At 43.1% G+C, this 19255-nt stretch overlaps 1 protein-coding gene across 1 annotated transcript in view; it reads left to right on the plus strand.

Moving 5' to 3' along the window:
• Window positions 1–19255, plus strand: part of mboat2b (membrane bound O-acyltransferase domain containing 2b) — a 66700-nt gene that overhangs the window by 25401 nt on the left and 22044 nt on the right. The window contains exon 2 of the mRNA XM_029754927.1: window positions 11906–12051. Coding sequence (XP_029610787.1) covers window positions 11906–12051 — 146 coding nt within the window. The remainder of the gene's footprint in view (window positions 1–11905; window positions 12052–19255) is intronic.

Below are 19255 nucleotides of genomic sequence, written 5' to 3' on the forward strand. Positions count from 1 at the left end.
TAAACCTGTGCTGTGTGTAGATAGTGTATCATTTAGGGTTCTTCCTCTCAGTTTTTCCACAGCGTTCGTGTCCCGCTGTGTTTTCGAGCACAGCTTGGCAGCAGATGGCTGCTTACATAAAACGCCTGGAGAATCAACTGACTTAGCCTATTGACGGTTTCTCCTCCTGACTAGCTTCTGACCCCGTTAGTTTGTCTCCTTGTGGTGCGACAACATCTTAGCATAATGATCCCTTTAATAAAAGATGGAGAGGCAGCACAGACAGAGTGAGAGAGAGAAAGACAGAGGGAGCACATCATCCTATCATCTACAAACACCATTGATATGTTGCCCTAAACTGCAGAGAGAACTCGCTGGGGAGTGTGCCGTTAGCGATGATGCTAATGAAAACAGTCTTCTGGTAGATGGAAAGGTTTTCCCTAAAACCTTCTCAATTTAAATGTTAACTACAAAGTAGCCTATGTTTACCTTGCAGAATGATATCATGATTATTTGCATTAATCCAGTGGGTATTTGTTTTGCAAACTCTAACATCACATGTGCACTACAAAAACACAGCTAAACAGCAGCCTCTTGCTAGATGAGCACTGGAATTAAAGGGTAACTAGGCTACACCCCCAAAAAAATCAAATTTTTCCCAGACCTCAAAAGTGGTTTCCTGATGTGGCATTGTTGTGGACCTATAACATCCAATTTAGTACAATTTCTGTAATTTATTTAGTTTTTGAGCGAAAATCTGGAGAAAAAAACCCCGGAGATAACAACAGAATCTGGGGAAAAAACTGAATCAGGCAAAAAATAAAACGTATTTCATAGGGCCCTACACTAAGGGATGGAGCCATATGCAGTGCCCTACTGTTTGTGCAACGATACACAAATGATTCTTTAGTGATGTGAAGACTTGTCCCGCATGACCTATTTATTTAGTATCTGATTTCAACAAATATTAGACTCATCTGCAGTCCACACTACCAGTCAAAAGTTTGGACACATCTACTCATTCAAGGTTTTCTTTATTTTTACTATTTTCTACATTGTAGAATAATAGTGAAGACATCAAAACTATGAAATAACACGTGGAATTATGTAGTAACCAAAAAAGTGTTAAACAAATCAAAATATATTGTATAGTTGAGATGCTTCAAATTAGCCACCCTTTACCTTGATGACAGCTTTGCACACACTTGGCATTCTCTCAACCAGCTTCATGAGGTAGTCACCTGGAATGCATTTCAATTAACAGGTGTGTCTTGTTAAAAGTTGATTTGTGGAATTTCTTTCCTTCTTAATGCGTTTGAGCCAATCAGTTGTGTTGTGACAAGGTAGGTGGGGTATACAGAAGATAGTCCTATTTGGTAAAAGACCAAGTCCATATTATGGCAAGAACATCTCAAATAAGCAAAGAGAAACGACAGTCCATCATTACTTTAAAACATGGTCAGTCAATATGGAACATTTCAAGAACTTTGAAAGTTTATTCAAGTTGTTGGGTTCTGAGAATATGAAAATATACTTATTCATGTCACTGATGGAGTGCTAAGGTTGAGGGTCTACACCAGAAGTTAAGGGTTATAGGAGGAAGGTATATAGTGGGTGCAACTAAGCTTGGAATGTGTTGAGTGCAGGGAAGCGATTACATGTGGCAGGCATTGATAAGGAGAGACGGGTGGAGATCTTAGAAGCTAACAATGTCACAGAGGGAGAGAGGGTCATGTATAATGTTTACATGATGTCAGGATATGTTATTGTTAGCCATCAGGGATACTCAGGGAGGAGAAGAGACACAGTCTGGTATCAATAACCATGACAGCCTTGAGTTGGGGAGGAGTGAGCACTTTGGGGTAGAGGTCAGGTTGGATGAAGTGAGGAAGAACAGATATCACTAAGGTTCTGTTTAGCAACAGATATGCGTTGGCTGTTCAGTTGTGGAGGAGGAGACTCCGCCGAGGAGAAAGGGTTAAATATCAATGTTTTTTGTCTGAATTACAGCTTCGACCCTTTGGGAAGAATTAAACTTGGTTAAGCTTCTTTAGTGTCCGTGAGATATTTACTCAAAATTAGAACCTATCAAAGTGCCATCGCAAAACCGTTTTGATGCCAGAGTATGTGGAAGGAAATATCACAGAACTCCCATGAAGAAGAAATTGTGGTCATCCATATCCCATGAAGAAGACATTGAGGTCATGCATATCATTTGACAGCCATTCTGTAGTAGTACAGTATACTTTGAGTTGTTAAGTGTGGTTTGCATGGGGCTGTGTGACACTCTCGCTCTCTTTCTCTCAGTGGAATCAGAAAGAGGAATGAGGAGGTTTGGTTTAACATCACTGACAATTCCTGTGTGAGAGTGCATGTGTGAGTGTGGGTTGTGAGCGTGTGTGCAGCAGCGTGTGTGTGCGTGTGTGCTTGCTTGTGAGTGTGAGCGTGCTTGCTTGTGAGTGTGCTTGTGAGCGAGCATGTGTGTGTGCGTGCTTGTGAGCGAGCGTGCTTGTGCGCAAGCGTGCTTGTTTGTTTGTTTGTTTGTTTGTGTGTGAGCGTGCTTGCGTAAGCGTGCCTGCGAGCATGTGTGCTTGTGAGCGTGCGTGTTTGTGTGTGAGTGCGCGTCTGTGAGAGCGTGCGTACATTTGTGAGCGTGCGTGTTCCTCTTCCACATTGCCCTCCAGTTCTATAGCCACCTCTTCATGGACAAGTGGTCTCTCTTACTGAGTATGGAATCATTTTACTGGAGGTGTTGCTTGACGTTAATGGCACGATGCTTTGGGATGGTTCTAAAGGGCTGCATTTGGCTCTGGCCAAAAGTAGGGCACTGAGGGGAATAGGGTGGACACCACAAAGGAGGCTAGAGCTGTAGCTACTCAGTGTCATGCAGATTGTGTCAGCTTCCTGTTACGTAAACACCACATGACCACTTTTCCCCTCTTGGTCGGAAGCGTAACAGTGGTTATGTCCCAAATTTCACCCTATTCACTATATAGTGCACTAGGACTCTGGTTAATAGTAGTGCACTATGTAGGGAATTGGGTGCCATTTGTGCTGCAGGCACAGTGAATCACTGAAATTAGATTTGTGTGACGGTCTTTGTGGTAACCATCGACATGGTGAAGAGACATAAGTCTGTATGCAGACTGCTGATGCACATCTTGCCAGCCTCGTTAGAGAGGCACAACCGGCAGCACCCACACAGAGATCACCGAAACGAGGCAGAGGAGGGAGAAATATAAGCGAAAGATGGAAGGAGTATGAGGCACATGGAGGCCAGAGTGGACAGACAGTAGGAAGCCAAAAATGGTCTGAAAGGCAAAGGGGAAAATGTGTAGTCATGGTTGACTTTCTCATTAACACCTTACACTTGTGGAAATTGGCCTATATGGATATGGCCAAATTTTAAATATTTCAAACAAAAACTATAAAAAGCATATTCATTACTATGTCTTTGATATCATTGATCATAGCTGAAAAAAACATAGGTCTTATGGATTAACATCCTCTGCCTTATCATGGATGGACAGTTACCTATTAAATAGAACAGAGGGTTTTCTTTAATGAAAGCCTCTAACCCGTCCCACTGGTTGTTGCTTATTTATAAAACCCGCTTAGACCTCACTCCCCCCTATCTGAGATATCTACTGCAGCCCTCATCTTCCACATGCAACACCCCAAAGCACACACATCCCTGTGTCGCTCGTCTTTTCAGTTCGCTGCAGCTAGCGACTGGAACGAACCGCAACAAACACTCAAACTGGACAGTTTTGTATCCATCTCTTCATTCAAAGACTCATGGACATTCTTACTGACTGGCGGCTTTGCGTGATGTATTGTTTTCTCTACCTTCTTGCCCTTTTTGCTGTTGTCTGTGCCCAATAATGTTTGTACTATGTTTTGTGCTGCTGCCATGTTGTGTTGCTACCATGTTGATGTCATGTTGTGTTGCTACCATGCTGTGTTGTAATGTGTTGCAGCCATATTATGTTTTCGTCTAAGGTCTCTGTAGTGCTGTGTTGTCTTTCTTGATGTGATGTGTGTTTTGTCCTATTTTTATTTAATTTATTTTTAATCCCCGCAGGAGGCCTTTTGCCTTTTGGTAGGCCGTCATTGTAAATAAGAATTTGTTCTTAACTGACTTGCCTAGTTAAATAAAAAATATGCAAATTCAGGTGAGTGTGGTGTATCGCAGGGCAGCTGGCTTGGACCATTATTGTTTTCTGTGTTTAGTAATGACCTTCCACTGTCCTTAAATAAAGCCTGTGTGACCATGTATGCTGACAAATCCACAGTATACACTTTTGCTGCAACATTACAATAAATAACTGACACATTTAACATAGCACGCCAGTCAGTTTTTAGAATGGGTAACTAGCAAAAGGCTAGTGCTAAATATCTCAAACTAAAAGCATAATTTTTGGGACAAATCATTCGCTCAACCCTAAACCTCATCTGGATCTATACTGAACAAAAATATAAACTCAACATGCAACAATTTCAAAGATTTTGCTTAGTTATAGTTCATATTAGGAAATCCGTCAATTTAAATAAAATTCATTAGGCCCTTATCTATGGTTTTCACATGACTGGGAATACAGATATGCATTTGTTGGTCACAGATAATATTTTTTTTAAAGTAGGAGCATAGATCAGAGAACCAGTCTGTATCTGGTGTGACCACCATCATGCAGCACGACATCTCCTTTGCACAGAGTTGATCAGGCTGTTGATTGTAGACCGGTGGAACATTGTCCAACTCTTCATTGGCTGTGCGAAGTTGCTGGATATTGGCGGGAACTCGAACACACTGTCGTAAACGTCGATCCCGAGCATCCCAAACATGCTCAATGGGTTACATGTCTGGTGAGTATGCAGGCTGTGGAAGAACTGGGACATTTTCAGCTTCCAGGAATTGTGTATAGATCCTTGCGCCATGGGGCCGTGCGTTATCATGCTTGAACATGAGATGACGGCGGCACGACAGTTGGTCTCAGGATCTCGTCACGGTATCTCTGTGCATTCAAATTACCATTAATAAAATGTTTGCTGTCTGTAGCTTATGCTTACCCATACCATAACTCTTCCGCCACCATGGGGCACACTGTTCCCAACGTTGACATCAGCAAACCACTCGCCCACACGATGCCATACACGGGGTCTGCGGTTGTGAGGCCGGTTGAACGTACTGCCAAATTGTATTATGTATGTGATGCGTGGTTGGGATACAACTGTGATATGTGGTTGTCTCGACTGTCTATCATAAGATGATTGCAATAGCTGTGGGTCGCTCTGGATGGGAGCGTCTGATGAATGGCTGAATTGTAATGTAAATGTAGTGCATTCGGAAGGTATTCAGACCGCTTTACTTTTTCCACATTTTGTTACGATATAGTCTTATTCTAAAATTGATTTGAATAAATGTTTTCCCTCATCAATCTACACACACTACCCCATAATGACAAAGCGAAAACATGTTTTTAGATATTTTTGTTGCTAATAAAAAAACATTTAAAACAGCTTATTTACATAAGTATTTAGACCCTTTGCTATGAGACTCGATTGGAGTCCCCTTGTGGTAAATTCAATTGATTTGGTTGGAAAGGCACACACCTGTCTATATAAGGTCCCACAGTTGACAATGCATGTCAGAGCAAAAACCGAGTCATAAGGTTGAAAGAATTGTTCGTAGAGTTCTGAGACAGGATTGTGTTGAAGCACAGATCTGGAGAAGGGTACCAAAAAAGCTTGAGAGGATCTGCAGAGAAGAATGGGAGAAACTCCCCAAATACAGGTGTGCCAAGCTTGTGCCAATTTTTTTTTGCTTTGTCATTATGGGGTATTGTATGTAGATTGATGAGGGGGAGGGGGAAATGATCATTTAATCCATTTTAGAATAAGGCTGTAACGTAACAAAATGTGGAAAAAGTTTAGGGGTCTGAATACTCTTTGAATGCACTGTATATTTATGTATGTTATGTTTTATTTGTTTCCTGTTTGGACCCCAGGAAGAATAGCAGCTGTCTTGGCAGTAGCTAATTGGGATCCTAACACACACACACACACACACACACACACACACACTTTTGAGATTATGGGGACATTATCAGACCCAAGGTGAGGATACACCACTTCACCTGACAAAAGACTGAATCCAAACATTACACTGTTGCAGACCTGGGATAGCTATAGTTTGAACTATTCTTTGTGGAAAGTAACTATTTTCCCAGGGGAACAAATAGTTATTTTGGAAGTGACTACAACTATTTAAATACAGATCTTAGAAAGTGACTACTTTTCAAAACTATTTGAATACAGATTTTGCCCCAGGAGTGCATAATCAAGTCAAACCAATTAACCAATCCTATTTTGTACATATAAGTATAAATACGTTGTGACGCTCAACTACTGCATGACTCTCAACATACTACTGAAAAGGTTTCTGAGTTATTCAAAGCCATTTGCAGACATTGAAAACAGCATGTTGGATGCTTTGCAAAAAAAAACTTTGTCCATCTGAGGGTAAGTGTTCTTCTTTCATACACACACTATACCATCATTTTAAAGGGATAGTTTACTCAGAATACAAACTAACATGATTTTCCACCTACCTTGGCAGTAGTTGATTCAAGAAGACAGTTTCCTTTCGACATAAAGTCATATTTTGTTACTGTTAGCATTCTCAGTAACACGTAACATTAAACAGTTCTTGTGCCTGTGTAATAATGGGGCGGCAGGTAGCCGCAGGTAGCGTTTGGCCAGTAACCGAAAGGTTGCTGGATTGAATCCCTGAGCTGACAAGGTACAAATCTGTCATTCTGCCCCTGAACAAGGCAGTTAACCCCCTGTTCCCTGGTAGGCCGTCATTGTAAATAAGAATTTGATCTTAACTAACTTGCTTAGTTAAATAAAGGTTAAATTAAAAAATTTATAATAAAACACTTATTTTGGAGAAACATTTTATTAGCATGTTGTTACTTAATACTTCGATAATTGCTTTTCAATTGCATAGGAATTTGCTGAGTTTTTGTAACTATTGTACACGGGTGGTGACTGTTCCTTATTTCACTTACGCAATAACTCCATTATTATGCCATGCTAAAGCAATTTCCAAAGTCCTATGTAACAATATTGCTATCTTACTGCACATGTATAAGAACTTTGTCAAGTGTTGCTGTATTATGTCTCACTCATTATGAAAATATATTTGTTAGTCATTTTGAAGCTGCGAAAGTGGTCTACTCTAATGTTGAGGTGATTCCTTGCCCCTCATGTATTTAATTCTAGGCTGTAGGCTATATTAAGATTCATATCCAAGAGCCCTCCAAGCCATGTGCTTATGATCATATATTTAGACTGATTCAACTAACTTTTGTAGTTTTTGGTTCTTCATCAAATATTTGTTTTCAAAATAACTTACCTTGATTCAAATACTTTCAAATATGATTTGGTTTTCTGGAGAGAAGAGAAACGATTACAAGGGTTTGAGTAAGAGGTCCAACTGGTGTCTCCAACTGGCCACACACCTCTTCAAACTGTGCACAGTTCCCAAGTAATTTCAATACACTTTTTTTGACTGAAGGAAAGAGTCTTCAATATAACGCCTCGCTCATACCTACAGCGTCGTAGCATTTGGGCACACCAGAAGTACATTCATTTCCAGTGGAACGCTGTGTTTGCTTTGCAGCATTGCGTTGCAGAGGCAGTTGCAGTGCGTTCTGTGCGGCGCATAAGTTGGATTTATCCAACATATGCATCAAAGTTTATGCGTAGACCGCTTGACAGAAATGGTAGAAGGTGAACGTTGAACTTTTGTTGCACACGTATCCAGATGATGCTGCGTACTATTTTACGCAACCTCGCTGTAGGTGTGATCACGGTGTAATGTGCTTTGTTTAGCTCTCCTAGCTCAGCTATTGACGAACTGAATCAAGCAGACTTGTAGTTTTTTGTTTGGAACACAGCCCTGTGTCCCCACCATCACACAATCCAAAAAGGTACATTTATAAGTCGCAATCTGGATCAGGTGTGGATCATTTTAAAGCTTATTCTATTGCCAACATGTCTAGCTAACTTATAAAATACGATCTTACAGTTTCGAAAGGCACTTCAGACAAACATAAAAATGTTGGCGCTCATAGTCATTTTGCCGTGCGTGCATTCAAGAGCTTGTTCCGCTGCACATTGTTCTTCACAATATGACAAACAGGCTCATTCTGTTCAGGACAACACAGGGTGTAACATGTCATCCTTGTAACTGTATCAAACATAGCGATCATAAATGTTGATACTGTAAATGACGTGTGAAGTGCATATTTGGACTCACGGGTGTGTGGTTTGCTATAATCGGTATTAGAATCCGGAGCGTCTCGTCTTTCCCGAACACATCGACTTCTCTCAATTTATAGCATTTCCCTCATTCAGACAACAACAAATGTGCAGAAGTAGCCCAATTTTGTGGGAGGGATGGGGGCATCTTGTCGAACACAAGGATCAAGTTCATAACGGCTGTCAGTCAAAACCCATACAGAGCTGTGAAGCAGGGAACCTGAGCTCTGACGTCATGTATAGCACGTAACTGTACAGGCACTGCGTTCCAATTTAGGTTCTTATCAATGACAAAATCTGCCATTTCCAATTTGTGTACGGGATGATGGGGGCTGTGTGTGGAAAGGGCTAACCTAATACGAGTATGATTCTCTCATCAGTGCCTATGGTAGAGGTTCATACTAAAATCACACATGATGGCATGAAACAATTCTCATATAGGCTAGTGTCTGAGTGTGAATGAAAACTGAGGTGATAAATAATTTATAGGTTCAGTGCAGTAAAACTAGATTTTCTTGTGTTTTATATATTTCCACACTGAGATTGGAATAATATTGTGAAAATTATGATAATGCAATTTTAGTGTAAGAGCTGTTTGAAAAGTGCCTGAAATTTCAGCTTGTTTGGCTGGATGGAATTTTTGGACCACCTGGTGACATCACCAAGCCATATAAGTTAATAGACCAATAAAGACAATAACAGCTAGTTTTCAGGTTACTCATCTCTCCCATTACGTTCCTACAATTAGCCCCTCTCTCACCACTCCCAGACAGTCCTAGCAAAATTATTTCTTGCGAAATACATTTTTTCTAAGAAGCAATTTCTTTCCTCCTTTTTGACCATTTTAAATTTAAAACAGAAAGGTACTTTATTGTTACCAAGAAATGATTTGATATTGAGATAACAACAGCTGCGTTGGACCTTTAAATCATGACTCAAGCCATGAATCTAATATGGTATTTGAAAGCATGTTCCTCCCTACCTGTATCACTGCCTCGCTGTTTGGCACAGGCCTTTTCTGTTATTTGGTTGAGAGGAATGCCCCAGACTCTCGTAGTCTTTGATAGGCAGCAGATCGACTCACCCTGGCATGGGGTGAGTTGACAGATGTGCTGTCCTTAAACCAGGGCCAGCCTTTCTGTCTGCGTCCCAAATTGTACCCAATTCCCATAGCGCACGGTAAAAAGTAGTGCACTATCTAGGGAATAGGGTGCCATTAGGACCAATGGCAGACGGGAAGGGTAGCAGAGCTACAGATGAGGGGATTGACTTTCAGAGGGGTGATGATGTCCTGGGGCAGAGGGTGCGGGCTGTCTGACCCTGAGCTGGACCGCCTCCCACTATAGTGACATTTTGACCCGAGAGAGAGGGAGAGCATGGGTTGTCCCCTCTTGCATCCCTGCCAGCTCTTCAGTATTCAACTCACACCAGCCCACGAGCTCTGCTTAAGTGTGTGTGTGTGTGTGTGTGTTTGAGCTCGTGTCCCTGTGGGTGTGTGAGGCCCCTTAGCTCTGTTCAGTCCAGACTCAAGCGCTGTGTTACTGTGGCTCCACTTGGCTCCTCTTGGCATTATGGCATACGCTAACAGAACAGCAGTTTTATCTGGGTCACAGGGCATCCTGGGTAGCCCAGCGCTGCCGGCCATGCCCTTGCTTTGGATGCGTCCCAAATGGCACCCGTTTGCATTTATTTCACTACTTTTGCCCAGGGACCAGAGTAGTGCACTAAATAGGGAATCGTGTGCCATTTGGGACGCAGACTTTGAGTCACATCTCATTCTGCTTCCTGTCGTTTAGCGTACATTTTTCCCTGTTATCCTTGTGGTTAAACCTGACTGAGGGCTGCACTCACCAAGTGAAACAGTGTTCAGTCTGTTTAAAATAGTTTGTGTCTTATATTTCGACAGTCCTGAAATGACAGAGGGGATACAGATGGGTTGGAAAATCAGATTGAAGTATTGGAGTGGGGAATTGAACCCCGGTCTCCGGTGGTGTGGGGAGTGTATATGAGTCGTAGCCAGGAGTGTTACCGCTAGACCACAGTCGCTGCACATTCAGTATGGTTCAACCAGGCTACAATGTACGGTTGGGCAGTATCCAGATTTTCCTACCTTCATACCATACCGAGGTATACGGTATTACCAGAAGTGCACAAGGTCCGCTCTTTCTTTCCAAACGTTAAGCAGGAAACACGTCGAGAATCTGATTTGCCAATAGACTGCCGATACAGTATGAGGCCGTTCCTTCTCTTGCTAGAACAAAATACGTACCTGCTTTTTACCGACCTGGTACCAACGAAACTGCCGTTTCTGCTTGTAGAATTGTAATGCTCGGCAGTGGCCGACAACTCGACTTTTAGCCAATTCGAGAGCACGGACCTCCACGTGGGGGAGCCGACAGGAGTGACAAAAAATAAAATATGGCACTTTTTCCGGTCTAATCCACCATTTTCATCATACTTGTTCTAACTAAAACAATAAAACTGCATAATAGTTAGTTAAAAAAAAAAAAAAATCAACCTTTTACGTCTAGCTAAAGTTTGTTAGGTTTGATAATGTACACTAGCTTATTAGGTTAGCTTGCTAACTGAGCAAGGCAGTCAAACACACTTCATATGAAACGAATGGGGTGGTAATAAGTGCAGCTCAATGCACACAACACTAAATGCTTTACCACTAGCTATCTGGCCACTGTAGCTAGTAACATTATAATTAAATCAATGGATTTGTTTCCATGAAGCAGCTGCCTTTAGTTGGCTGCGCAAAGATAGTACAGTATGAAGGCAGACACTGCTTCTCCAATAAGATATCCCCGATCACACTTATAGGCGACGTCGTGGTGACGTTGACTAGCTAAGCTCATACGCAGAAACATGTCATTGGGGGTTAAAGATCATCTCTCGCCGAACTGCGCAGGCAGAAAAAAATCAAAGGCACTCCTTTGATATAAAGTAGTGGATTGATTGTCTCTGCTGCAAGATTAAGCTTCTTGCTTACAAGGTAGCCACTGCCTGAGTCCAAAATGGAACTCTTTTGCCTGTTCCCTATAGTGCACTACCTTTGCCCAGGGCCCAGTGCTCTATGGAGAATCGAGCTACCATTTGGGACATTTTACAATTTAGCAGATGGTCTTATCCAGAGCAACTTACAGTAGTGAGTGCATACATCTTCACACCCTGTGGGATTTGAACCCACAAACCTGGCACTGCAAGCGCCATGCTCTACCAACTGAGCCACACTGGACCCCAGTCTGTGTCGTCATATCTCTGTCACAAGTTTTGGGGATCGGAATATAAAAGGATCCGCTAGTGCTGCTTATCATTGTTCAGACATCTCCGTGAATGTATTATCTTCACAGTAATTTGCTGCAAGTCAATGGAACCCACACTGTTAACATTCCCAGCTGTGTGCCTCATTTCTCTGGTTAAGACTTGTTTTATCTGGTGTTCTGACTTTATACAACTACATTATGGTCCTGAAAAAGAACACGTGCCATCCACATTAACAATTTGTGCATCTCTCCCTCTCCTTCCATCCTTCTCTCTCTCCTTTCGCCACTTCCCCCTCTCCTTTCTCCACCTCCCCCTCTCTTTTCTCCAGGTGAACTTTGTGGTGTGCCAGCTGTTTGCCCTGTTGACAGCCTTCTGGTTCCGTCTCTATCTCCATCCCAGTAAGACCAGTCCCTTTGTCAGACATGTGGTGGCCACGCTACTGGGATTCTACTTTGCTCTCTTCTGTTTTGGCTGGTGAGTCCGTCTCTCTGCCTACACACACACACACACCCACCCACACACACACTCTCAGATTCCACGCGCTGTCTCGTGATGGCCAAACGGGTCGATTTTAGAGGGGAAAGCGATACCCCCCCATTCCAAGCAATCTGCCGCGCTGCTGCATAAACGGGCCGCTGTGATTTCTCTAAGCATGGGTTGATGGGGGCAGTTGATTTGTTTTTGTGAAACTTTAGACGGGAGTAAGTAGCGGAGTTAGAACCAGATGGTTGTGTCTTATTTGTGTTCACATCTGATGCTATCAGGTTCAGGAGGATGTTTTTGCTTTGCACGCTGATGTCATATTGAATAGGACTGTGGATGGATAGGATAGGTAGTGGGACAATGAATGGGGATATTCTTAAGCCCTCTTTAAATATTGACCTGCTGCCTTTTGGCAACTATCTGTTACTAAATACTATGATATAGTCTGTGTCCATTTCATAGAATTTTAAGCAATGTATATATCTTTTTTTTGTAAGCTAGTATTTTGAAGCTCTTTTGACTGCCTCCAAGTATAGTTAAATTAGTGAAATTAATGAATGAATTAGGGACCACTGATTCCTTATGTAAAATATCCATAACAGGACCCCCCCCCCCCTCTAACCTGATTCATGGGCACCAAGGGAGGACATGCCAATATGGGTCCGCCAATAGATGTATCATCAGGTCAATATGTTGCTGGACTCATCACCGACCAGTGCTCTCCTCTCAGGGCCAAATCAATGTTTATCAGTGTTGCTCAAAAGATTTCTCTCTAACAGATCTGCTTTAATAAAACAAATAGGTCGATGGGGCAAATGAGGGCTGTGTCCCAAATGGCCCATTATTATCTACGTTGTACACTTCTTTTGACCAGTAGTGGACTAAATAGGGAATAGGGTGTCATTTGGGACGCTACCGAGGACTGAGTGCCAGGACGTTTAGTTGTAACACTGTAAACTGCAGGATCTAATTAGAGCCACACACATACTTACAGGGCGTACATCCCAAATGGCACCCTATTAACATAGTACACTACTTTTGACCAGAGCCCTATGTAGAGAGTCAGGGCCACAGTTACTGTATATGGGTTGTTGTTCGTAATATGCAATATGTTGTGAAAAATATGAATTCCTTGCCACAAATTGGCATGCAAACATTGCAATCTTTTGTGACCACAAACTGCCACACGTGGCCAATTTTGAACTTAAAGCTAGATAAAATGCTTAATTGTCTTCAATGGAAACAATGACTGGGTAAAATGTCCCTGTAGCACTGAATGATGTGCTTGTGAGGTGTTTGGTATGTATCCACTTTGGCATTGTTCCTTTGTAACTGCACCCAGTCGTACTGTTGAGTGTGTGTGTGTGTTATGGGTGAATGTGTGTTAAATTAAGCTAATGTAGGGACAAATGGTTCTCTGTAGGCAGACTGGGCACATGAACCTTGGCCCATTACTGACTGGCAACAATATGGCTTAGAGGAAAGACAGACTGAGGGAGGAAAATAAGGGTGAGGGGAAAGCGAGGGAGGGAGGATGGACAGATAGGATGGAGGGGAAAAGAGACGTGGAGGGAAATAAAGAGGGAGAATGAAGGGGAATATGCAAATGACACATATAAACTCAGCAAAAAAAAGAAAGGTCTCTTTTTCAGGACCCTGTCTTTCAAAGATAATTCGTAAAAATACAAATAACTTCACAGATCTTCATTGTAAAGGGTTTAAACACGGTTTCCCATGCTTGTTCAATGAACCATGAACAATTAATGAACATGCACCTGTGGAACGGTCGTTAAGACAATAACAGCTTACAGACGATAGGCAATTAAGGTCACAGTTATGAAAACTTAGGACACTAAAGTGGCCTTTCTACTGACTCTGAAAAACACCAAAAGAAAGATGCCCAGGGTCCCTACTCATCTGCGTGAATGTGCCTTAGGCATGCTGCAAGGAGGCATGAGGACTGCAGATGTGGCCAGGGCAATAAATTGCAATGTCTGTACTGTGAGACGCCTAAGACGGCGCTACAGGGAGACAGGACGGACAGCTGATCGTCCTCTCAGTGGAAACCACGTGTAACAACACCTGCACAGGATCAGTACATCTGAACATCACACCTGCGGGACAGGTACAGGATGGCAACAACAACTGCTCGAGTTACATCAGGACCGCACAATCCCTCCATCAGTGCTCAGACTGTCCGCAATAGGCTGAGATAGGCTGGACTGAGGGCTTGTAGGCCTGTTGTAAGGCAGGTCCTCACCAGACATCACCAGCAACAATGTCGCCTATGGGCACAAACCCACCATCGCTGGACCAGACAGGACTGGCAAAAAGTGCTCTTCACTGACGAGTCGTGGTTTTGTCTCACCAGTGGTGATTGTCGGATTTGTGTTTATCGTCGACCGAATGAGCGTTACACCGAAGCCTGTACTCTGGAGCAGGATTGATTTGGAAGTGGAGTGTCCGTCATGGTCTGGGGTGGTGTGTCACAGCATCATCGGACTGAGCTTGTTGTCATTGCAGGCAATCTCAACGCTGTGCGTTACAGGGAAGACATCCTCCTCCCTCATGTGGTACCCTTCCTGCAGGCTCATCCTGACATGACCCTCCAGCATGACAATGCCACCAGCCATACTGCTTGTTCTGTGCGTGATTTCCTGCAAGACAGGAATGTCAGTGTTCTGCCATGGCCAGCGAAGAGCCCGGATCTCAATCTCATTGAGCACGTCTGGGACCTGTTGCATCGGAGGGTGAAGACTAGGGCCATTCCCCCCCAGAAATGTCCGGGAACTTGCAGGTGCCTTGGTGGAAGAGTGGGGTAACATCTCACAGCAAGAACTGGCAAATCTGGTGCAGTCCATGCACTGCAGTACTTAATGCAGCTGGTGGCCACACCAGATACTGACTGTTTACTTTTGATTTTGACCCCCCCCTTTGTTCAGGGACACATTATTCCATTTCTGTTAGTCACGTGTCTGTGGAACTTGTTCAGTTTGTCTCAGTTGTTGAATCTTGTTATGTTCACACAAATATTTACACGTTAAGTTTGCTGAAAATAAGTGCAGTTGACAGTGAGGACGTTTCTTTTTTTGCAGAGTTTATATACACGCACATACACATGTACACTACCATTCAGAAGTTTGGGGTCACTTAGAAATGTCCTTGTTTTTGAAAGAAAAGCTTATTTTTTGTCCATTAAAATAACATAAAATTGACCAGAAATACGTAGATTTTTTTATGGAATATCTACATGGGCGTACAGTGGCCCATTATCAGGTGGTACCTTTCTGGTACAGGTACTCTTCCCCCCCCCCTCTCTCTCCCGAGCTTTCTCTCGCCTCCAGCACACATGCACTGTTGGGGTGAGTGACTCTGAACTTACAATGGCTAACCCCAAGTCGTTATATATTTAATTATTTTCTTGTGCATTTTGTTATTTTGCTATTTGCCTCATGACTCAACTTTCTTCACTCAACCGTGGAACAGACGGTTTGTTCCCACACTCGGGACTCTGACTATCTATTGGTTACACAGACCTTTGGACCCCCCCATCCTATTCTAATCACCTCTCGCCGGCTTGTATTCATGTTACCTGATGAAATTGCTGTACAATATGAACTTGTTGCCATCTGATGCATATTCAAATGTCATAAATCAGCACTGCAGAGCTCTCCCTGTACTATGTCGTGCCTTGATTGTATTACTGTTGATGATATCTGGAAATGTGCATGTACACCCTGGCCCATATCCTGTTGCAAGCCCCAATTCTGACTTGTGCTCTGGTATCTGATTCACTGATTTCTGCTCCCCTAAAAGCCTTGGTATTCTGCACGTTAATACTAGAAGTGTAAGGGTCTATGTGCAGCTGGTGCAGAGGAGTCAGGCGCAGGACAGCAGAGATGAGTACCGTAATTTCCGGACTATTATGCGCACCTGAGTATGAGCCGCACCCACTGAATTTAAAAAAAAATATTATTTTGAACATAAATAAGCCGCACATGTCTATAAGCCGCAGGTGCCTACCGGTACATTGAAACAAATTAACTTTACACAGGCTTTAACGAAACACGGCTTGTAACAAAAATAAATAGGCTTTAACGAAACACGGCTTGTAAAAAAAAAAAAAAAAAATAGCAGTAAGCTTTAGTTGTCTTTTTGCACTGAGTCAATTCCTCACGCTGCTGTTTCCAACGTCTTATCATCGACTCATTAAGACCAAGCTCCCGTGCAGCAGCTCTATTTCCTTTTCCAACAGCCAGATCAATCGCCTTCAACTTGAAAGCTGCATCATATGCATTTCTCCGTGTCTTTGCCATGATGAGGGTGACAAAATGACTACCGTAATCAGAATGATGGGAAGTTTGAGAGCGCTCGATTTAATCTAAACAGTAAACAAAAAAGTTGTTTGACCTTAACCCGTTCGGCAATTTCATTGGTCTAATGAAAGCTTCATGCCGCCAAAAAACTGAGCACGTCACAGAATGTTTTTTTGGAAAAAAAAAAATGAAAGCGGGAAAAATCCATATATTAGCTGCGTCATTGTTTAAGCCGCGAGGTTCAAAGCCTGGGAAAAAAGTAGTGGCTTATAGTCCGGAATTTACGGTAAATAAAAGTAACTTTACTCAAAGTAATCAAAAATACAAGATAAATCCAAGCCCACAATAAGGACCATAATACAACAAACAATCACTCACAACCAAACATGGGGAACAGAGGGTTAAATAATAAACAGGTAATTGGGTGAGTGAAACCAGGTGTGTAAGACAGACAAAACAAATGAAAAGTGGATCGGCGGTGGCTAGAAGGCCGGTGACGTCGACCGCCGGACGCCGCCCGAACAAGGAGAGGCACCGACTTCGGCAGAAGTCGTGACAAGAAGCTTATTACCTAAAATGGATCAATTTTAAGTGTGGGTTCACAGCTCCAGTCCAGATGTGTTGGTCATTACTGAGATGTGGTTAAGGAGGAGTGTTTTGCATACTGATGTTAACCTTTCTGGTTATAACCTTTTTTGGCAAGACAGGTCTTCCAAAGGTGTGGGAGTGGAAATCTTTACCAAGGATCACCTTCAGTGCTCGGTTGTCTCCACCAAGTCTGTCCACAAACAATTTGATTTGCTGGTTTTAAGTATTAAACTTTCAAATAGCTCTTTTTTGACTGTTGCTGGGTGCTCACGTCCTCCATCAGCACCGGCCTGTACCCTAACTGCCCTAAGCTCTCTCCTGGCCCCCTACACCAAGTCTGAATTTGTCCTGCTAGGTGACCTAAACTGGGACATGCTTAATCTACCTGACCAAGTCCTAAAGCAATGGGTCTCCCTAAATTTTTCTCAGATTATTACCAATTCCACAAGGTATTACTCCAAACACCCAGAAAAGGCTACTCTCCTCGATGTTATCCTCAGAAATAATCCTGATAGGTATCAGTCTGGTGTTTTCTGTAATGACCTTAGTGATCACTGTTTTACAGCCTGTGCTCGTAATGGCTGCTCAGTGAAACGACCTGTCCTGATTTGTCATAGACACTTGCTAAAAAACTTTAATGAGTAAGTCTTCCTTCATGAACTAGCTATTGTAAAATGGTATAGAATCAGCTTGATTCCCATTGTCGAAGACACTTGGACCTTATTTTTTTAATATTTTCAGTGGTATTGTTAACAAACACGCCTCCATAAAGAAAATGAGAATTAAAAACAGGTTCAGACCCTGGTTCGACTGTGGTCTTGCAGAGTTACTCCACCTTAAGAATTGCATTTGGCGAAAGGCTCAGCAAACGCATACTCAGGCTGACTGGCTATCGTTCAGGCAAATGAGAAATAAGTGCACTCAGGCTATCCGGAATGCCAAAGTTAGTTACTTTAAGGAGCAGTTCTCTCTCTGTGGGTCTAACCCCAAGAAGTTCTGGAAATGTTTTAAAGACCTGGAGAATAAACCCTCCTCCTCAAAGCTGCCCATGTCCCTTAAAGTTGATGATGTGGTTGTTACTGACAAGAAGCACATGGCTGAGCTCATTAATCACCACTTCATTATGTCAGGATTCCTATTTGACTCAGCCATGCCTCCTTGCCCGTCCAACATTTCCTCATCTCCCACCCCTTCTAATGCGACTATCCCCGATGCTTCTCCCCGTTACAACGTTTCTCCCTGCAGACGGTCACTGAGTCCGAAGTGCTAGAGGAGCTCCTGAAACTTGACCCCAAAAAAACATCTGGGTCAGATGGTTTAGACCCTTTCTTCTTTAAGGTTGCTGCCCCTATCATCGCCAAGCCTATCTACAACGTTTTTAACCGGTCTCTGCTTTCTGGGGAGGTTCCCATTGCTTGGAAGGCAGCCACGGTTCGTCCTTTATTTAAAGGGGGAGATCGAACTGATCCTAAACTACACTGCTCAAAAAAATAAAGGGAACACTTAAACAACACAATGTAACTCCAAGTCAATCACACTTCTGTGAAATCAAACTGTCCACTTAGGAAGCAACACTGATTGACAATAAATTTCACATGCTGTTGTGCAAATGGAATAGACAATAGGTGGAAATTATAGGCAATTAGCAAGACACCACCAATAAAGGAGTGGTTCTGCAGGTGGTGACCACAGACCACTTCTCAGTTCCTATGCTTCCTGGCTGATGTTTTGGTCACTTTTGAATGCTGGCGGTGCTTTCACTCTAGTGGTAGCATGAGACGGAGTCTACAACCCACACAAGTGGCTCAGGTAGTGCAGCTCATCCAGGATGGCACATCAATGCGAGCTGTGGCAAGAAGGTTTGCTGTGTCTGTCAGCGTAGTGTCCAGAGCATGGAGGCGCTACCAGGAGACAGGGCAGTACATCAGGAGACGTGGAGGAGGCCGTAGGAGGACAACAACCCAGCAGCATGACCGCTACCTCCGCCTTTGTACAAGGAGGAGCAGGAGGAGCACTGCCAGAGCCCTGCAAAATGACCTCCAGCAGGCCACAAATGTGCATGTGTCTGCTCAAACGGTCAGAAACAGACTCCATGAGGGTGGTATGAGGGCCAGACGTCCACAGGTGGGGGTTGTGCTTACAGCCCAACACCGTGCAGGACGTTTGGCATTTGCTTTCTTGGGAACAGGAACAATGGTGGCCATCTTGAAGCATGTGGGGACAGCAGACTGGGATAGATTGATTGATTGATTGAATATGTCCGTAAACACAACAGCCAGCTGGCCTGCGCT

The sequence above is a fragment of the Salmo trutta genome, chromosome 1 (genome assembly GCF_901001165.1).
Source record: "Salmo trutta chromosome 1, fSalTru1.1, whole genome shotgun sequence".
Taxonomy (NCBI): Eukaryota; Metazoa; Chordata; class Actinopteri; order Salmoniformes; family Salmonidae; genus Salmo; species Salmo trutta.